Below are 22,096 nucleotides of genomic sequence, written 5' to 3'. Positions count from 1 at the left end.
CTGCTGGCGAAAAACAATCTGAGGATGGAGCCGATGCCCATGCGCACTATGATCCAAAGGAGGAGTCACATACCTTGTGACTTCCAAAGACTTTCCAAGACAAAAACAAGTGCAGACATCCGAGCCCAACACCAGATGGCGATCTATGCATAGTGTGTAGATCTGCAGCTCTACATGCCAAGAACAGATGCATACTGGTAAGTAGCATATTCCTTTCTAAAACTGCTAGGGGAACGCGTGCATGGTCATGACTATTTAATACTAGGATTATAATGGAAATGCTCTTGTAGCACATTTTTGAGTATTGGCAAATTATCGGAGTATATATTGTTTTACAATTGTTTTGTTGTGTTTGGCTCTTTAGAGACCCCACCGCCTGGATATATCAGTGAAGATGGCGAAGCCAGTGATCAGCAGCTTAACCAGAGTATGGACACAGGTATTGTGCAGAATTTTAATCAGTGTAATAGAAAGCGGGCAGTATTCTGATCTCCAGTCCTGATTTGTATGTTTGTTAGCAATAATATTTAGATATTTGGATTTAGAACTACCCTGTTACAGCTTTTGGTGTTGTACTTGTAGTAATGCTATGTATTGATAAATCCGTTTAAGTAGTTCAGGGTAGTCTACCTGAAAACTATAGACCTCAGTCCATTTTAAGGCTCTTTAGAATAATAGTGTGCAGCATGTTTTGTTGCTGAGCACATGCGATGCGCTTTCCTGCACTTAATGATATTGAGTATGCAGTGAAGTAACTGATAGGAAATGGTTAATGCTCAGTTAGACAGCCTGTCTCCATATTATGAGCAGTTTGTGTCCCATTAGTAAGCGCACATGAATGTTCAGATTTATTTTGGTTGGAACTGAAATTTTTCATAACTTCTACTCACTTTTTTACTGCATCTTCCTTTTAAAGTTCAGTAAACTATAATTGAATTGTCAAGGAAGCTAGCTACCAGTTGTTTGGTTAGATGCATGAAATAGAGACTCATGGCTTAAATTGTTTTCATTTTGTAGGATATTCGTTGATAGTCATAATCATTAGAATAATTCCCTGCAGCGTGTGTGGACCCCAAAACACTTTGAATCCATAATTGCCCATAAAACAGTACGTCCAGGGTATGAATGCCCATATGCTTGTTTGAGGTGAAGCACCCTTCAGAAGCCTATCGAAACAAATGTGTGAGAAGTTGGCCTGGCATATGCTGTACATTAGTTATAGGGGACACCTTGCACCAGTCCAATTCGACTCTTATGGTGATAGGTTAAAAGACAACCTTAAAAGAAAGCTATCCTAGTGGTAGCTGTGGGGAGCAGCCTTCAGGCTAAGTCTTGAAGGAGTGTTAAGCTTATTATTTTACCATAGATAACCTCTTGAATAACCAAATGAAAGAGTAGTCCACACAGGTATATATATAAAATATATGTATTTATTCTAAGAATAATCCCACTAGTCTCTTTATGAGGCTGGAGGTAAAGATACAATTCAAACAAGCATTGATAGTTACAATACATAGCACTGGAATCATAGGACCCCAGGGGGAGACCAAACCATATATCAAAAAAGTGGTATAAGAACCACGACAATTCTACAGACCATGCCTAGGGCATTTAGGGTCGCTGGCCCCTTGTGAAACCACCCAAGGTAGTGAGGAAGGGGAGACGCGTGCAGTGGTATAAGCTACTGTGGGGATCTCTATTAAAGCTAATGGAGAATGTCGCAGGTTGAATTTTACAAGATTAAAAACACTTCTAGCAGGAGTTCAAGTTCAAGAGTTTAGAGTTAAGCTTTTGAAGGGCGCACACCCACGAGAGTACCGAGGTACCACTGTTAACTGCCTCAGGGAAGCCGGGTGCATAGATCGTTTTCGATGTCGGGGCGCAGGCTGATTTTCAATGGCAAAACGTGAAGAACTGCTGCTAGCAAGAAGCGTTGTCGTGAAGATTGAAGATGTAGATCTTGAAGACAAGGACCTGAAAGCAGAGAGGACAGAGTCTGGGTCACTGCACAGTGACCAGGGGGCTCAGGAGAAAGAGCCCTTCAATGTCGGGTGCTTCCAGGTGAAAGATGGGTAGCTTGGATCGTCAGCCACGGGGTCCAGGAGGCTTCAAGGAAGGCCAGCTTCTGGAGGGCGACTGTCCCACGAAGGATGAGGGTCGCTGCGGTGTTAGTGTCCGGATTGGATCCACTAAGCCTTGGAAACCGCAACCCACACAGGAATCACAAAACAGCTACTGGTGCAGACCCACAAGGTCTGAGCGAGGTCTCCAGCGAGGAGACTGAGGAGCAGGCCTGGAGCAACCAGGAGAAATGTTGGAAGTGAAGATTGACCTCCGCCAGGGCCCACCAGTCGAGAAACAAGGGACCGCGTGAGGCAGCAATTTGGCGTGCGTAAAGATGCGCCCATAGGTCGCTGGAGCGGGCTAGTGCGTCTATCTTTGGCACAGATGACGCTGAGAGGTTGGCTCAATAATGGGCCAAAGCACAACTTCCCCACTCGTCGGGTTCGTGTGCTGTGCAAGAGGTGGCCAGTGTCCTAGGGTATTGGGGATCTCGACACCCACGGGGTCCACGGTGCTGAGCTTTGCTGTGCACACTCACTGGCCTCTGGGATGCTTGGAAACCCACCTCAAGGTAGGTAGGAGTCGTCGATGTCCGTAGGAGCAGCGAAGTTCCAACCAGGTCATTTGCAGTGTTTCAGGTGCCTGCCAAGCAGGGGGGGGTAACTCCTTTACCCCAAGGGAGATTTCTTCTTTCAGCTGTGCGGCAGCAAGTCGAAGTTCAAGTCTGTAAAGTCCAAGAATAATCTGAGGCTCTGGGGACCCTGTATTCACCTTTATCCAAGGATTAGGGGAGTGTCCAGACCAGAGCCCACCAATGAGAGTTCAGGCGGGAAAGGGTGGCTACACCCTCTCCCCTTTGTGTGTTTTCCCGCCTGGGCAGGGGACAGGATGCCCCTGAACCGGTTTGAGGCAGTGTATGCAGAAGTAGGCACTGGAGAAGCCTACGTGCAAGTCTGAAAGACATCCTATGGTGCACCCACCCAGTTCCAATCCACATAGTCTGTCTGGGGAGGTGGGAGCACCTCCCTGCAACAAGATCCCTATTGTCCAGCTGCCGTGGCTGGAGTTCTGCCCAGCAACAGGCAGCCAGAGTCGTGTGGGTGGCGGGTAGCATCCATTTTGTACTACGTGTGCACTTTTAAATTGGTGTCTAAAATCTGCCGCTTTTACCATATCGCTCCTCTAGCAGGGGGGAATCATGCCCGCACTCCCATGGTTGGATTGGGGGTATGATTCCTACATGTTTGACACCAAACACGACATGGTTCTGTGCAGCCACTCAAGTTATCACGCTATCGCGATTACTTATAATGCGGTTAAGATTATATGGTATGGCTGCACTACAAACAACCCAGCAATAGTTTTACGAAGGTTGCAGAGGGGCCCTACTCAGGTAGGGGTTCCCCCTCACACATATCTCAGCACCCTGCCTTGTAGGATTAGCAAGGCCGGCCTTGGGGGTGACCTATGAGGTTATGTGTTGTATTAAGTGGGATACAGGATACCTATATCCCTGTAAGGGGTGCAAGCACCACCTTACCCAGACTACAGTAGTGGTCTGGTGGTGTCAGTTTGTATGGCTGTCCCAGGGGTGGCACAATAAGTGCTGCAGCCCCTGGTAGGCTCTGAGGGACCCATGCCCTGGGTATCTAGGGTACCCTCTACAAGGGGCTGACAGGGTGTCCTCAGTATCCAATTGGGATGTACCTAGGGTACTCACATCAGTTTAGAGAGGAAGCAGATAGGCTGGGGTCCTGGATAGCAGGGCCACAGCCTGGCTAGAGTCAGAAAACAGTCAAAACATCAGCAAAAAGTTGGGGGCAACTATGCAGTCGATGCCACTCTCCTACAAAATGTATTTCCGAAATGTAGACGTTAAAATGCTCAAGATTTCACATAAATCTACATTGCTGCATTAGAAACGCAAAGACTGTTTGAGGGAAAAATCCAGCCTGATAGGCTTACAATGCAAAGCTTTAGTGAAAGACTGCTGCCCAATTAGGCATCCAGCGGCCTCCACTACCCGTGATGCACTTCACTTGTAGTTGCCTCCGTAAGACAGTTCTTTTTTCCTGGTTGTGAGAGAAGGATACTACAACACCTGGCGGTTTTCACACATCTACTTTTTCAGATTTTGTTTTCCCTTGAAGTCTTTCCATAGAATCCACAGTTTTTTCTGGAAATAGGACTCCTTTTTTGTCATAATGCTTACCCGTTTCAGGACTTACTCATTCTGTGGCAGAAAAAAAGGCAGCTTCAGAGCCACACAAAGTTTGTGTGGTATTTACCATTTAACCATAGAATGTGAATTCTGCCTAAAAATGTCCAAATAGGCTTTAAGACTGCATCTGGCTCAGACTTGATTTTAAGACATGATTGCAAAAGAAGAGAGGATGAAGTGAAGCTATGGAAAGTTATCAAGCCAGCTTCCACACCTTCCAAGATGCCTACACTTCAAAAAGATTTCCCAAGAAGAAAATCTGAAGCAAAAAGGAGAAAAAAATTACAGGAGTCCTCCTCAACACCATAATTCTGGACGACACTCTTTTTGCTTCAAAAATGTCTGTCAAAAGCATCTGCGCCAACATTTTAACCATCAAGGCCAAGGTTCGTCATCGACAAGACTTCACACGTCTGTGACAGTTTGTCCAAGCTCTCAAAACCTACAGACAATGCTTTGATGACAATTCCATCACCATCAAGATCAATGTCTCCGAAGCTCAAATTACAGTCTGTGCCTTTATCAATGTCAAAAAAGCGCTGTTTGACATCAAGACCATTCTCCTCCGCCTCAGCCCTCCAGGGATTTTTCCGCCTCTCCTACACCATACATTAATTCAGTTCAATTTAGTCCTTGCATTCATGCAGAGTGAACTGTCTTTAAATGATACTACTACTTTGATCATCTCTATTCGCACAAAGAGGCTGAGAATCTCTGAAGAGGACATCCCACTGTAAACTCTGTTTGCCCCTCTTGACTCACCTCCGCTGCAACCGGTTACTAAAACATTTCCAGAATTATCACCTGTCAATGCCACAACAAATGTGCATTAACAAAGATAGTATGCAGTGCCATTGGGACCTAATGCCTTTGCCAGTGATTTTTAGCAATGCTGTACAGCATTCCCAATGTTGTGCAGTATGGTAAAAGTGTAAACTAAAACTTTCAAGTCAGTTTGATCCGTAAATAAACAAAATAAAGGGAAAGCAGTCACTCCAAACCTGCAAAAAAAGTTCAAACCCCCCAACAACAGGATCACTCATTTCTGAATCTTTTTTCACCTCGGTCAGAAAGCTGTATGGATCGGCAGCATAGACCACTGTGCTGCCTGAAAGAGGTCGAAAGTATGTATATAATGGGGAGAAAAATGTACAACAGCATTAAATGTAATTGCTACAGCTGTCTTTGGGCATTATCACATGGCAATCTGTAAAGGATTGAGATCGTTCATAGATGACCTTCTGAAACAGTCTACACAATTTTTAAAGTAGATTTTTTTTTCTTCCTTTTATCACCTTTGGGCATGCACTGACAGGTTTATGAGACTCCATGAGTTCTTAATGTTCTTTCAGGTCTGCACGGTGAATCTTCCAACACCCAGAGTTGGGGGGGAAAAGCCTTAGTCCATGTTTTTTACTCTCAACTACGCTAGCCGGAGACCAAAGCCCACTGATCGAGTCTCCGAATGCCAGAACCCATGTGCTCTTCCCAGTGCGTGTACCCCTTTGCGTCGATATCTTCAGCATTAGAGACTGCAGATCCCGACAGGCTAATGGGATAGACAACCTTCCAGTACTACCCCGATGCCATGTGAAGTTCCCATGGTCGATCACAACGAAGTTTGACCCTCCCGGATGGCACATAGCATGAAGCTTACCTCTCCTTCCGGCCAAAGAAATCTCTACAGTACCGAAGGGATGGGTTTTGGGTTCACTGAGAGATACACCAGCTGTCTCTAGCGACACATCCAACTTCTTCGGCGAACAAGACCCCTTCAGCCCAGAGGAATATAAGGATGCTGGTCCTTCAGGTATCCTGCTGCATTAGCTGACACCCAGCCCAGAGGCCATCACTTTCAGTCGCTCCGACCTTGAGAAAGAAGCTCCACAGACTACCAAAAACAGGATCCCTTGAATGAAAACCTCTGCCAGGGTCGTATGTATGGTCAGCCAGGCCTCCCAAGAGGCTTCATGCCGAGGCAAGTCACCCCTCTCGTGGGAGTCTGGCAATGATCCCTGTGTATACAATGCTATAAGTTAGAGTGCATTTGCCTTCTCTGGCTCCGGTCAGCATGGAATGTCTGCCTCTAATCTGAAGAAGGACTCCTCCAGGGGTTTTGACCGCTTTTGCCTGTTGAGTGCTAAGGCTACTGACAAGCCTTCCCTCCATTCGAAGCCAAAGGCCCCTGTGATGCTGGCGTTCAAGCCATTGGCGTCTTCAAAGCTATTGTCAACGGCAGGATCACCCTTGATGATTGGCTCTGAAGATAGAGTAGACAATCATCCAAAAGCTATAGGAAGTGGCAGAAGCTCTTCTTTATCCATACTATAACTGGAATGATTTTGGCAAATCCACTCCTACCGCAACCACAGAGACACTGTCTCAGAAAAGGAGACTTGCCATTTGAGGAGGAACTTGCATTGGAGGCCCAAGAAACCTAAGAACAGGAGCGCCAGCCCCCCGTCCCTTATGCTCTACTTCCACTTTCTTCACCACAATGACCATACTCGTGCCTCCACTATCTCCACCGGAACAATCCCCAAACTCCTCTTATAACCCATGCAGTTCTTCTAGCCCTGCCAACCTCTTACGACACCCCTTTCGAGCCAGGGCCCACAGATTACCCTTGCCAAGACTCCAATATCTCCTCTCTCTGGCGACTCAGATATAAACAATTACCCCCATTAGGGTATCTGTCTCCCTATCTGCCGTGACAATACCACAGCCCATCATGAGGTGATCCAGCCGGCAGCCAATTTTCACAAGGTGGAAATGCACATCCTCCACAAAGAAGACTGTTTCCTCCTCTATATACTGTCCAAGTCGAAGAGGACAGAAGTTTTTAGCCATGTTAAAGGACATTCAGGGTACCCTTAATGGCCAAGGTAGTAAAATGAAATAAATAAAATGAAAATGAAATACCGGTATTTGTAAAGTGCGAACAATTACCCCTAAGGGTGTCAAGGCGCTAAGGGCAGTTGGGAGGCTTAAGCGAGCTATTGCCCAGAGTTGCTTGGCGCTGGGCTAACCTGGTGCGGGCGCCCGAACCGTGAGCCCCGGTGTTCCGGAGTCAGCTGCCCTGCCCCTGTGCCACACCTCTTTCACAGAGTATAGAGGTACGAGCCAGTGAACTGGTCTATTTCAGGTTCCATGTCCCACTTAACTCACTGGTCGTGCACACAATCCCGCAAGTGGGCTTATACTTGAGCCACAGATGACACCCTGCCAAGGAGAGCAAGAGGCTTGACACAGCCGTCAAGAGAATGGCTATAAGAACCTTTATATACCAGTTCTTTTCCAACTCTCTGGAGTTTCTCTCTCACTAGGATAGAGCCTTTTGGGAAGAAGTGCAAGAGCTGGTGAAGTATCTCCCTGAGAAGTTCAGGAAAAGTGGAGAGTACATATGTAGGAGGCTGGTTTAGTCTTTGGTGCACCCTTATTTAAGTGAAGCTCCTTGCGCTAATCAAGGCAGCCCTTATGGTGATTTTAGTGGTCTCTGATAACCTTTTGAAAGCTCTCAAAGTGGTAGCTGTGGAGAGCAGCCTTCAGGTGTTGCAGGGATTCTGCTCATGCACAGAACTATGCGCAGGAAACCAGGACCTCAGTGAATTGCGGTGTACCAAAAACTCACCTCAGTACCCAGAACCCCTATCCAACTAGCATCAGTGTCTGATTCGCTCGCCATATCATCTCGGAGCTACCAATGATTAGACAACCCAGAACATGTGACTTAGAGTACTCTCAGGAATGGTGGGAATCAGAAATACCTGTTCGTTATTATTCTCATATCAGTCCACAACAAGAGTAATCAGAGACACGGTAAAGTATAAAATGTTTATTTTATAAACTACGTGTCCTAAGATGCAGTACTTTTGCTAACATAAGCAGACAAATGATTAAAAATAAAACCATCAGCATTGTTACAATACCATAGAAAATGAAGGGAGAAATCATGTTACAAATGATAGTGGAATACAGTCACCTTCCCTTCACTAGTATGTTAGTATTATTAAACTAATAGAAGGTCTCTAGGTTTGAATGGGGAACCCCATACCGTAAATATCAGCTTAGGTGAATCACATCACAGGATCAGCTTTGCCCTGTGCCTGGAAAAAGTCTTCTCCAGAATGTGTGTCTAATGCATGCAGACTGCAGTATTAAAGGCGCTCGAATTTTAGATATTTGCAGCTCTGTGGGTGTTATGGCTGGTGGTAAATAGGATTGCCCCTATGAAAACCTATAAACCGCGTTTAGCCCGTAAACAAGAGGTATGGTTTACGGAACACCTGAGATCTCTTAAACAGCAGGCGAGGAAATTAGAAAAGGTGTGGAGATCAACCCATGACAACATGGACAAAAATCATTTTTGGGCAGCTCTTACTAAATATCATAAGGAAATTCGTAATGCTCGGAAATCACATATACAGGCTCTTCTTTTAGCTGCAGGAAATACCCCCAGGATCTTATATCAAACCTTACACTCATTTGTGAAACCAGTAGCTTGTGAAACTCTTGAATTAGCTTCACAACAACTTTGTAATGAAGTTGCTCAGTTTTTCACAAATAAAATAAATAAGATTCATGACGATATTTTAAAATCCAATCTACCCATCATTGGAGACACTTTAGTATTTTTGGAAAAGGAAAAAGAGATCGGGATCACGCACGTACAATCCTTTTCCCATATCTCCTTGATTGAGACTGAATGCTATCTGGGTCAGATTAAAAGCGGAAGTCCCTCAGACATTATCCCAGCCAGAATCATCCCGATTGTAGGAAAAAGTCTGAGTCCACAGATTCAAAGTCTCATCAATCTTTCCCTGGCTGAGGGGCAAGTTCCCAGGGAATGGAAAAAAGCGCTGGTAAGGCCCATTAGAAAAAAATCTTCCATCCCCTGGACTGACTTATCCAATTTGAGGCCCATCTCGCTACTCCCTTTTTTAGGGAAGGTTATAGAGAAACATGTTAACAAGCAGGTTTCACAGTACATTGAACAGTCTGGCAAGCTGGACAGTTCTCAGTTTGGTTTTAGACCCAAACATAGTACTGAATCCGCTCTGCTATCTGTGACAGATGACCTTCACATGTATCAGGATCGAGGGTATTCTGCGATCTTGGTACTGTTGGATTTATCGGCGGCGTTCGATACAATATCTCACAACATCTTAATCGAACGTCTGACCGCAATTGGAATTGAGAGCACAGCGCTAACCTGGCTAAAGAGTTTTCTGTCTGACCGTACCCAAACTGTTAGCATGGGCTCATTCCGGTCAACAGAAACTCATATCACCAAGGGGGTGCCACAGGGCTCTTGTCTTAGCCCTACCCTTTTTAACATCTATGTGGCACCCCTGGCCAGCATATTGAGAGACTTTGGGTTTGTCCCTGTCTCCTATGCTGATGATACGCAGCTCCTATTCCCTTTTAAACATCTGACCGACGAAGTGAGGGTGGCCTTCTCAGATGGCATGAAAGCTGTAGCAAATTGGATGAAGTCTAACTACCTCCAATGCAACGTAAATAAGACAGAAGTAATGCTTTTTGGGGAGGTTAGAAATCTGTTGACTTCACAGTGGTGGCCATGTGAGCTTGGTCAAGTACCTGAACCCAAACTGGTCGTAAAAAACCTAGGGGTTCGTCTTGATCGCGAGCTCACCTTTAAACAACATGGCAACTGGGTGACCGGCCAATGCTTTCATGTTATTGGACTCTTACGCAAAGTGTTTCCACTATTACCTGATTCCACTAGAAAAACCTTGGTACAGGCACTAGTGTTGAGTCACCTGGATTACTGCAATGGACTCCTGTTGTCAGCTAATCAGGGAGTCCTAGCAAAACTCCAGGTGATACAAAACACTGCGGCAAGACTTGTGCTGAATGCCCCCCCAAGAACACCTTCCAAACCACTCCTTGACAAATTACACTGGCTCCCAGTTTGTAAAAGGATTGCTTTTAAGACATGCTGTCTTATTCATAAAACCATACATGGTTCTGGACCCTCTTATTGGAAAGACAAATTTACTCCCTACAATCCCACTCGGCTTCTTAGGTCCAGTAGCCAACTTAAAGTACCTACCATTAAGAGGAACAGACAAGGTGGGAAAGCCTTGTCTGTGGTAGGCCCGACACTATGGAATAAACTCCCTCTTGAGCTCAGGCAATGCTCAGAATTTTTGGTTTTTAGGAAAAAACTCAAAACGTTTTTATTTTAGTAATTCATCAACCGTTTTAGTTTTATATGTTGGATGGTGCTTAGCTGTTCCTTTCGTCTCCTGTAGCTGCCAACTTTTCACTCTCTTCTCCTCTTTATCTGTGCGCAGAGATACTCTTGTGCAAGAGTCGATTCTAGCGCGATATAAATCCATAAATAAAAATAAATAAATAAATAGAGCGTGGGACGATCAACCTGAATTCAAAAGCATACATTGTTTGTTGGCCCTGACTGTTTCTGCACACAATGTTCAGACCAAGGTCGCGGTGCACGTCTAGGGATGTGAACAACAGACCGTTCTCATGTGAAGAAAAAGCAAGCCAGCAGTTTTCATATAATAACATCTATCTGCAGTGTCGTATGCAAAAGCAGTAAAAGTGGCAAGATGGCGTTCCCAGCTTATAAGACGCTTATGCTAACATAGCAATGTGTGTATCTAAAACACCGTCACCACTACACAGGCTTTTCTTGGAATGTTAAGCAGCTTGTTTTACCTTTTTTGATCATGTAGTGTAGGATAAATGAAAAAGAAGCCCACAGTGTATATATATAAATGTCTATTTATTAGACAACACTCACTAACACATTGGTATATCTCCTACCCGGAGATATCAACACAAATACACAATAATACTTCAGTTGGAGTAAGGTAAGTATCATAAAATACAGTGGTCTCCAGGGTAAGACCAAACTTTGAACACATTTTTAAAAAATGGAATGCGAACTGGAAGTCAGAACTTGGACCAGTAGACTCAGATGAGCTGAGGACACAAGGAACTACCCCAGGTAAGTACCCAGGAACATGAAAGTTGTGCTGTTTCTGAATGATCTAAAATTCAGCAATATACAAAGGACAGTAGGCTACGGAGTCAAAGAGATGGGAATCCATTTCTTTGGAATGTAATGCCCTCAACACACCCAGTTGGTTGTCATGCTTCATCATCGGGCTGCTCCTCGTCTGGCCGGCGCTGCAATGCCTAATGGGCTCCCGATGAGGGACACTTTGGCGGAGATCTTTTTCCAAATAGCCGTTTGGTGCCGTGGGGTTGAGAGATTTAGTGAGTGTAGATGAATAAATGGTGTGTGGTGTTTAAGTGAGTTAAAACAGGGTTGGGAGTACCCGGAAAAATAACTTTAATTGTGGGTCTCCTACCCTGATTAAAATAAAGAGGAAAGGCGCAATGCTGAGTTAATGTCTTGGGTGTGGCGCACTCCGTGTGGTTGGTCAACATGTTTCTTTGCAATTCTACAAGTCTAGAGGCGATTCGTCAGGACCAAAAGTTAAAAAACTATCTACACTAAGGTGGAATGGAAAACAATAATGAATTAATGTTTAGGATTTAAGCCACCACATTGCAGCGCCGGCCAGACGAGGAGCAGCCTGATGATGAAGCATGACACCACTCTGGGTGTGTGAGGGCATTACATTCCAAAGAAATGGATTCCCATCTCTTTGGCTCTGTAGCCTACTGTCTTTTGTATATTGCTGAATTTTAGATCATTCAGGACCAGCACAACTTTAATTTTCATATTGCATTTGGGCAACTGTGCTGGACCTCATGCATAAAAGCCCTTTGTCCCTCTATTTGTGAACAAGTACCCAGGAACCCCACGAAGGCTGTGTGCACAGTGGAAACACAGCTGCTTGCCCAGTAGAAGTCAACAGGGTAGTCGCGGTTGCAGTTTTGAAGAAGGACCCTTACCAGCGAACTCTGAAGAAACCCAGTGAAAGACAGAAGGTTGGAGTCACCCCACCCGTGGATACCCCAGGAACCAGGATACCTGCACTAGAGAAGCTGAGTGCATAGGTGCAAAGTCATGTCGGAAACCGCCATAGACCACAATGGAGGGCTAAAGGAAAGATGTCACCGGAGAAGGCTGTGCAAGAGTAGAATTCATGGGTGGGTTCTTGAAGTGAAGAGCCTGCAAATATAGGGGACAGTGACTGTCACTCTCAGGTGACCAGGAAGCACGAAACAGCAATGTCCACCGATGATGGACGGTTCAGAAGAGTTGACAGTGACCTTGTCGCTGCAGCTGTGATGACCAGGCGAAGCTGAATAAGACCAGGAGCAGTGTAAGAGCTGTCCCACTTCGGTAGTCCAGAACCAGGGGGTCGGTCTTCTTGGCAGCTGCAACAGGCATGGGAAGCCATGAAGGAGCAGCGTTGAGACCAGCAAGGTCGAAGGGACTCACCAGAAGCAGGAGAGTCAGAGCAGGCCCCGAGCAAGCAGGGGATGCCACTGGAGCAGAAGACTATCAAGGGGACCCACAGGCCAAAGGTGCAGGAGTCCCAAAAGGACCTCGAGCAGCTCACCAAGACTGACGACCCATGGTGCAGAGGATTCGGTGAGTACGTTGTACTTGGCAAGAAGAGATGCTGGAGCTTCTTGTTGGCCAAAGATGTCTGGAGTGCTAAGCCAATAAGCCTTGGCAGCAGTAAGTCGTCACAGTGCACAGGGGTTTGGTTCTGTTAAATGGTAGCGGCAGTTTCAGTCGATAACCTTTCAAGTATTGCCCGGCGGTAATCGCCTCTCATACCACTCGATAATTTACCAATGAAAGAGGCAGGCGCCGGAGACTGGAAGGCAGGAAACAAAGTTTTATTCCGTCGGAGCAGAACACATCAGATCAGACAGCAAGGTATCGTCACGAGGTGCTCTAACTGCATCTCTGAGACCTGGTCTCTTATACACAGGTTTATTGCTTTATTACACATTGTACATTCTTGAGATTCCCTTGATGCATGAGAGAACATCCCCTGAAGCCCCGGCTCAGATCCGATCCCACACATAGCTACAGTAGAAGTTCCCACCTTACCCGCAGTAGGAGATGGCTATCGCGCAGCAGGGTATTCCGCCAATTCCCGGGGGTGTGTGTGTGACCGGTCGGGTCTCAGGGGGTAGGGGCTTTGATCTACTGTAATCCCTTTGATGTGGGGTGTTTCCCTTACAGTAGGGGCAATAAACTGCATCCGCAGGGCTAGGTGATGGCCTGGGACCAGTTCGGACAATGGGGCGCAGAGGAAGGGGGTTATCAAAGGAGAGGCATGACCATGTATGGGATGTCAGTCGGATGTGGTTCCGTAGCAGGGTCGCGCAGAATGAGAGGGTTTATGGCCCGTGTATGAGAGAGCGGGGGCGGCCGGCGTGCGGGGGATGCTCGCAGCGCCAGGGGAAAGCGCTGGCGATCGAGAATGAGCGGGGAGAGAGTGGGGTGCCTAAAATGGCGACCGTGCATTCGCTGTGCGTGGCGCTGGGGAGAGGCAAGATGGCGCAGATAATGTTCAGTTTGCAAGCTAAATTTCCACAGTCCTCCCTTTTAACATATCTCGCCAGCTTGCCTAGTTCGGATCTATCCCCATAATACTCCGAACTTCCACCTCATACAGAGCTTTCATTCGCTCTGTTTCAAAGTCCAAAGTCTTAGGGCAGATGCAGTTCATAAAAAGCGAACATAAAGGTGGCAGACACTGAATCCCCAAGCAACATCCACATAGTATCACAATTGGTATGAGGATAAATGAAAACAGCCTCCATCCCCAACTTTTAATAGTGTCCCAAAACCAACTCCCCAGTGACCATTCTCCTTGCTCTTGATGGACCTCTGCGGACAGTCTGTGGAGGTGTTCAATTGCTTTGTAGACTGAGGGTGAGTTATCCGGTACGTAGGTACAACAGCTGGACCCAATGATGCGGCATGCTCCTCCACGATCAGCCAGAACCACATCTAGAACGAGGCGGTTCTGAAGGGCCACTAAGCGGACGGCCTGGAGCTCGGCGGTGTTGTTGGCGAGGGCGCCAGCCGTAATGTTCATCGCCGTTTCAACTGCCTGGGTTAAGTGGCGGATGGCACGGCTGTTTGCCATTCGACCCCAGAGAGGAACGAGGCCTTTCACTGCGTCCATGAACTGTGCTCCGGCGGAGTCGGCTTGCACAATGTCTTTGGCCCGCTTCTGTCGGTGATGGTTTGCTGGAGCCACATATGTCGGAGGAAGGACAAAGGCGATGTAGCAGGTGCCTCCCCAACCTTTCGGAAGCCAGGTGTAGGCCTTAGTACCACAGACGAAGTACATATTCGGGGAGGCAACAAAGGAGGGTGGGTCAACTGAGTCCAATGTTCGGGTGATGAGGCAGGAGCTGTGGCCCACCAGCTGTGCCCCCAGGCCTTCGAGGCACACAAATCCAGTAATGTTGATGACGGACAGGGCCACTGTTAGGGTGGCGGCCGTCCGTTTCCGGAGGTAAGAGAAGGTGGGTCTGGCTGGGTTGTTGAACACTTGCATTTCAACTCGTTCTTTGGCAGGGATGTCCATGTGAAAGGAAGTGTTCGATCTCAGGGGGCAGAAGAGGGCAGAAGTTCTTCCAGTTTTGTTCAGCCAGAACCCATGGTAGAAGTGTGACATGGTTCTGCCGGAAGTGGCATTGTCCTTGTAGCTTTCTTGCAGGAGGATTAGCCAGGCGAGGCAGGAACCATGGACAGAAAAAGGTGAAGGGATGAAAGGGATAGAGTGTCCAGTGGCATGTGGTAGCAATCCACAGATCCAGCAATTAGTGGCGTTGGCAGCAAGATTGTGTTGGTGGAGCAACTGCACAAAAGAGTTATTCCAGAACTCTTTACGCCTTTCTCGGAGTTGGGGTGAAAGTGAGATCAGATGGTGTTCTTTCGTGGTGGTAGGTTGAACGGTGGTCAGCAATATCTTATGAGCGGGTGTGCCCTCCTCCATGATCCAGAAGGTGACCACGAGAAGAAGGCAAAAGAGAAGGGTAATGAAAAGTGCAATAGTCTTTAAGCTGTGCATTCAGTCAGTCTTTGGGTTTTTGTAGTGGATCTTCGGACGTCCGGTTGCTTCCATCATCTTCATGTCGGGCGCTTCCATCACCTTCAAGAGACTCGGTAGCGGGCAGAACCACAGACTTCGCTTAGTTTCTCTCCTGGTGGCCTTTGAGGTGACTAGGCTACCGCTCTGAGATTTCCACTTAGCCTGTGGTCTGCTTAGCCGAAGTTCTCTCCTTTCGTCGCAAGTTATACCCTTCCTTGGATGGCACGGTGGGATCAGGATATCTTACTAACTCGAGTGTCTCTGTATCTGGGCAGCGGCTCAGGGATGGTCGGTCTTTATCCAGAAGTTCTTCTTGGGCGGTGATGTTGTCCGTGGTTGTCGGGGTCGGTGATACCTTCTTGCAGTGGTGTGCATGCAGCCAATTGCGTTTCCCCTCCACTCGAAGAGCTGTTCGGGTGGTGATCAGGACTTGCAGGAGGCCCGTCCACCGGGGCTCCAGACTCTTGGTGCGCTGGAAGTTACGCACTAAGACGAAGTCACCGGGTTGGATGTCGTGTCCGGGGCCCCTGGAAACATCGGGAATGGCGTGCAGCACCTGCTGATGGATGACAGACAACGTTTTAGTTAGGTTATACAAATAGTCAGACATGAGGACGTCCGGGACGTCGTGGATGGATGTTGGCTTTGGAGCAGCCCAAAGGTTCATGGGCCGCCCGAAGACGACCTCGTAGGGGGTTAAGTGGTGTTTGGTGGGGGTGGAACGCATTGATAGCAATGCTAGTGGGAGAGCGTCTGGCCATCTCAGTCCTGTGGTGGCGACTATTTTTGCTATCTTAAGCTTCAAGGTGGCGTTGTGTCGCTCAACCATGCCTGCAGATTGGGGATGGAAGACCGCATGGAATTTCTGTTTTACACCCAACCCTTTTAAGATGAGTTGGATAACTTCGGCTACGAAGTGAGGGCCGTTGTCGCTCCACAAAATTCGACAAAGGCCGTATCGGGGGAAGAATTCCTTCAGTAGTACTTTTGCGGTAGTCATGGCGGTGTTGTCGTGGGTTGGATAGGCTTCCACCCACTTGCTGAAGGCACACACAACGACAAGTACGTACTTCAAACCTTGGCACCTTTCTAACTGGACATAGTCCATTTGTAGGACTTCAAAAGGGTGATTGGGGACCCCAAACCCTCCCCGGGGTACAGCAGTTCCTTTCCCAGGGAGGCATACTAGGCATTGTTGGACCAGACGTTTGGCTGAGTCTGGGATCTTGTCGTTGTGCCAGACTTTGGAGGTGAGTTTGATCATGGGGGCAGACCCTATGTGTGCGGGGGAGTGTGCCATGGTCAGCATGGGGATCAAGTATGAGTCTGGTAGCAACCATTTGTTCGAGTCTTTAGTCCGCCAGCAACCATCATCGTCCTTCAATCCCACCCGTGCCCATTCAGTTAACTCGTGTGGTGTACTGGCTAATTGGATGTCCCTAATCGTTTCCCTAGCATCCTTCCATTTCTCAGCTTGTGACCTGGTCACGTACATACGGGTCGTGGACCTATTCTCGGCTGTGGTTCGGGCAGTAATGTCAGCTAGTGCATTTCCCTGTCCTATAATGTCTGTCACCTTCTTGTGTGCTTGGCATTTGATCACAGCCAGCCGTGTGGGGAGGAGGACCGCTTCGGTCAGGGCAGAGACTAGATCTCCATGCAGGATGGGTGTGCCATGAGAAGTCAAGAATCCCCTCTCTTTCCATAAGAGCCCCAAGTGGTGAACTACCCCGAAGGCGTACTGACTGTCTGTGTAGATGTTTGCGGTTGTCCCTGCTGCCAGGATGCAGGCTCGTGTGAGAGCAATTAGTTCCGCCGCCTGTGCGGATCGCTGTGTGATGCGGGCTGTCTCAACAACTGTTCGGGCTGTGGTGACTGCATAGGCAGCTGAGGTGGTGCCATCGGGGAGCTTGATGCATGAGCCATCCACCCACAGTTCTCCGTCAGGGTCCGGGAAGGCAGTATCTCGGAGGTCGACCCTACTCTTGGTCTGTTCGTCGGTGAGGGTCACACAGTCGTGTATAGGGGACGCATTGGGATCAGTGTCAGGGAGAGGTAGTAGAGTAGCTGGATTCAGAGTGGTGCATCGTTTCAATGTGATGTGGGGTGCAAGCAGAGTCAGTTCGTAACCGGTCAGTCGTGCGCTAGTCAGGTGTTGAGTCTTGGTTTGGTTCAGGAGGGTGTCAACCGCATGGGGTACCAATACTGTGAGGGGGTTTGAGAGTACGATCCCCTCGCTTTGCCGGATAGAGATAGCCGCGGCGGCTACTGCTCGAAGGCATGCGGGCAAAGCTCTGGCTACAGGGTCAAGAGTGGCAGAGAAGTAGGCACAAGGGCGCTGTTTAGGGCCTATGGACTGGGTTAGGACAGACAACGCACATCCCTCCCTTTCGTGGGTGTAGAGGGAGAAAGGTTTAGTGTAGTCTGGGGTTCCTAGGACTGGGGCCGAACAGAGGGCGTCTCGTAATTCTTTGAAGGAGGATTGACATTCGGGTGTCCAGGGGAGGGGGAAGGGGACATCTTTAGCCAGCAGGGAAAGCAGAGGTTTTACGATAAGACTGAAGTTTGGCAACCATTGTCGACAAAAGGAGGTGAGGCCTACTAGGGACCGCACTTGCTTCTGAGTTTTGGGAACAGGGGTTTCTAGGATGGTCTGAATTCGGTCAGGGGTAAGTTTCCTCCCGTTTTTGGATAGTAGGTGGCCTAGATACGTTACTTGGGGCTGGCAGAATTGCAATTTCTTTCTGGAGACCTTGTGACCGTTCTCCGCAAGGAAGCGGAGGAGGTGAATGGTGGCTGTGACGGCAAGTGGAGTGGTGTCGGCCGCCAAAAGAATGTCATCGACGTACTGTATCAACACCACTCCATCGGGTAGTTGGACTGCATCTAGCTGCCTCTTGAGGGCCTGGCTATAAATACTGGGACTCTCAGTGTAGCCTTGGGGTGCCCTGCAGAATCTGTACGAACGGGCTTTTAAAGTGAAGCCGAACAGGTAGCGGCTGTCTGGGTGGATGGGGATGGAGAAGAATGCGTTTTTGAGATCAATAACAGTAAAGGTGGTGGCAGTGGATGGAATCAGGGTGAGGATGGTGGTGATGTCTGAGACCACGGGGTACTGGGGTATGACCACTTTGTTAACCTCTCGCAAATCAACAATGAAACGGTAGGCTTTCTCATCTCCCTCGCCTTGCTTCTTTACAATGGGTAGGATAGGGCTGTTACAAACATTACTGACTACTTCTTCTACCACTCCTGCCTCGACTAGGGACTCGATGATTTCCACCAATGCCTTCTCGCCTTCGGGTGATATCCGATACTGTGGAAGCTTTGGGAGCACTGCGTCCGGTCGGACGGTTATGTGTACCGGGTCGATCACCATGCGCCCTACATCTGAGTCGGTTTTAGCCCATAGATGTGAAGGTAATGTGTCGAGTAGGGACATGTCAGCATCGGTTATAGAGAGCATACGCCGTGTGTGACAGGGTCTGGACAGGTCTGGGTTATCGTGTAGGATGACTCGGACTCCGTCTGGGGAGCATCTGATGGTAGCTCGAAAATGTTTTAGCAAATCAAGTCCCATGATAGCATCGGGGGTGTTGGAGGAGAGCAGAAAGGTCGTGTCAGTGGTGTTATCTTCTAAGTCAAAGGAGATTGGTGTTGATAAGGGGTTAGTGGAGGGCGTTCCATCGAAGCCTATTGAGGTTACATGTGAGCCAGACAAGGGTGCCCTAGGGATCAGTCGTTTGGATAACGCACTACGTGTCGCCCCAGTGTCTACCAGGAATGGAGATTTTGTGCCCAAGACCTTAGCAGTGACGTAAGGACCTTGCTGGTCAACACGGAGTTCGACTGGATCCCTCCCTTGCCCCTGGCGGTCCTATGCGAAGTCATGGGTGCTTTCGTAGTCGGACTGCTGACACTGGTTTTGTCGGGGGCGATCAAAGGTGTTTGGTCTGCCTGGCCTGTCGTTGATTGCGTCGTTCGTGTGCCCTCGTCCCTGTCCTCTATTTCTGGGGTCATATGCGGTGTTTCTGGGATCCCTATTTTTGTTAAGTTCCAGAAGGACCGGGCACTGGGATTTCCAGTGTCCGAACCCTCTACAGAACGCACATTGGTTCCCATCTAAGTCTCTCCGTCCGTTGTAGGGTGTAGGGGTATGGTCTCTAGGGGGTAGCTTTCTTGGGGCGGTTGGTTGGTAATTCTCTTTCGGGGGTTCCCTTCCTATGGTCACCCCTTGCAACTGTGCTATCATTACCCTCTCCTTTAGTTCCTTTTTCTTCTTCTCTGACGCCCTATCGTTCTCGTTTTTCTGGTTTTCGTAGTATTGGGCCATCTGGAGAATTGCTGCGGGTTTGGAGGCTGCCCAACTACTCTCGCTGGTCTGTAGTTTCTGGGAAACTTCTTGTGACAGACCCTTCACATAATTCTGGACAAAGAGGTGATGTCCGGTTGCGGTGGTCATGTCTTGGCCACTGTAATCGGAAAACACAGTCTCGAATCGGGAGAAGTATTCAGACACATCCTCCTGGGGTTTCTGGCGACAAGCCGTCACTATTGACCAATCTACCTTTCTTTCCGGGATTAGAGTCTTCGCCTTAAGTACAATCTTGTCTGGGAGCTCTAATATGGCTTTCGGGGGTTTCTGTCCCGGTTCTCGCTGTTTATCTATGGTATCGAGTTGTACCCAGGTATATCCGAACGGCTCAGCGTGGTCAACTTTCCGGATTTGCTTCCACACATCAGCCGGCAGACATAGCCCAAAGAACAAGTCGATATCTGCTAAAGTCATTATCGTAGAACCTAAGGCTGTACCCAGTTCAGTGTAGAAGGCAGTCGGGTTCTTTCTCAAGTCGGGTAGAGTTTTTCTAAAGGTCAAAATATCTTGTCGGTCCCATGGCTGGTAGACCCAATTATATACAACCCTTCCCTTCGCATCTTGGTGGTTGATGTCGTCATGTGTTCCCTGACCTCGTGGGGGGACCCAGTAGGGGGCAGCCTCTTTGATGGGCATCATAGTATCAGCCCTTCCTTCTTGGGGCTTAGTCGCTATGGGGGTTTCTGCTTTGGTGGTCTGCCTGTGTTCTCTAAGGTGTCGATAGACCTCGAGTGTACGAGTGAAGAGGTTCGTTACATCGCCCTCTCCTTCTTCCCCAATGTCTACCTTCCTATATAGGGTCGCTAAGCCTTCGGGACCTTTATCGCGGTACCTATCCTCATATGCATTTAGGGCATGATAACAAAGTCGTACGACAAAGTGTCGTTTGCGCTGTCTGCATACGAGTTATATACGTCTGTTATATACTCCTCACTTTCCTTACGCTCCACTAGAGTCTTTACTATTTTGTCGATTCCTGCTCGTTCATCCTTCGTTAGTCGATTCATTCTGGTGGAGTCTTTCTTTCTCATCTCAGGGTCATCCAACGTTATTGCCGACGTTGTGTTCAGTACAGGAGGCTCGGCCGGCGCAGAGGCCGTGAGGACCGAGGCCCCTGTACTGCTTTCGTTCGTGTTTGGGGGTTGTGGGTGTTGCACTATTGATTGGGAGGGTGCGTATGGAGGGGGCATGTAAATGATCGGGGGACCTAATAGTAATTCATCATTTGTTCGCTGTTTAGAGGATAACTCAGGGTAGAGCAAAGAAGGGGTCCTAACAGCGTACTGGCCTGATGTTTCGGGCTCCTGTCTTAGTTTAGTTTCCCTTCTCTCCTTTATTTCTTCTTCTAACTTTCTAGCGGCAAGGTGAGCTGCTTTTCGTAATTCCTTTTCTGCTTTTACTTCTTCCCTCTTTTTCCGTTGCGTTGCTTCTTTGCGCCACATGCCGATGCTGTCAAGCATAGTAGGCGTCGTCTTATTGCTACGCAGAGCTATTTCTAGCACTTCTATCTTATGGTCGTCGAAGGATCCCATCAGTGGCCACTGACTCTCGGGGTCCTTCTTTGTATATTTATGCCATAGCTTGGTATAAGCTACGGCGACTAGTCCATATTTAGTGAACATGTCCTTATTAGGGGTGCCTTCCAGTGGGGCCGGATGGTCCACCTCTAATAAGCGGTCCGGGCAGAACCAACTACCAATCAGTGGGGAGAAGATAGGCATGACGGGTTTCAACGGGGACAAAAGTCAGCACTACCTATCTTTTCACTGCTTGCAAAGACTAGACAGAATATCTCTATTCCTCGTTATTTGTAAGCAGAGAATACCTCCAAAAGAACCAATATCGAACAACTAGTGTTCGGACAATCAATCAATCAATCAATGGGGAGATAAAGATAGGCACGACGGGTTACAACGGGGACAAAAGTCTGCGTTACCTACCCTTCACTATTTGCAAAGACTAGACAGAATATTTCTATTCTACGTTATTTGCAAACAGAGAATATCTCAAAGAGCACTATTCTTCAAAACAATCAATGTTCGGACAATCAATCAGTGGGGAGATAAAGATAGGCACGACGGGTTTCAACGGGGACAAAAGTCTGCGTTACCTACCCTTCACTATCTGCAAAGGGAGAGAGAGAGAGAGAGTATTTCTACTCCTCCCCGTTTGTAGACAGCGAATATCTCAAAGAGAACAATCAATGAGCACAATCAATGAGCAATACTAGTATTCCAAAGCTTCAAACAATCAATCAATTATTTCGCAATTTGTCGTGTATCACGACCTTACCCGGACCGCGTGGACAGTTTCTCGTCTTCCGCCTCCAGCGCCCGATCGTCCTCTACTCTCCGTATTTGCCGCGGCACTCCTGATGGTTCCCAGTCAGGACCGTAGATCACT

At 48.0% G+C, this 22,096-nt stretch overlaps 1 protein-coding gene across 3 annotated transcripts in view; it reads left to right on the top strand.

Annotated features, from left to right (window-relative positions):
- Positions 1-22,096, top strand: part of SMAD2 (SMAD family member 2) — a 291,794-nt gene that overhangs the window by 147,758 nt on the left and 121,940 nt on the right. For all 3 annotated transcript variants that reach the window (XM_085629486.1, XM_085629495.1, XM_085629504.1), the window contains one exon: positions 365-439. In XM_085629486.1, the coding sequence (XP_085485612.1) occupies positions 365-439 (75 nt within the window). The remainder of the gene's footprint in view (positions 1-364; positions 440-22,096) is intronic.

The sequence above is a fragment of the Triturus cristatus genome, chromosome 2_1 (genome assembly GCF_964204655.1).
Source record: "Triturus cristatus chromosome 2_1, aTriCri1.1, whole genome shotgun sequence".
Classification (NCBI taxonomy): domain Eukaryota; kingdom Metazoa; phylum Chordata; class Amphibia; order Caudata; family Salamandridae; genus Triturus; species Triturus cristatus.
The sequence above is the reverse complement of the archived record's forward strand: the minus strand, read 5'-3'. Positions and strand labels throughout refer to the sequence as shown.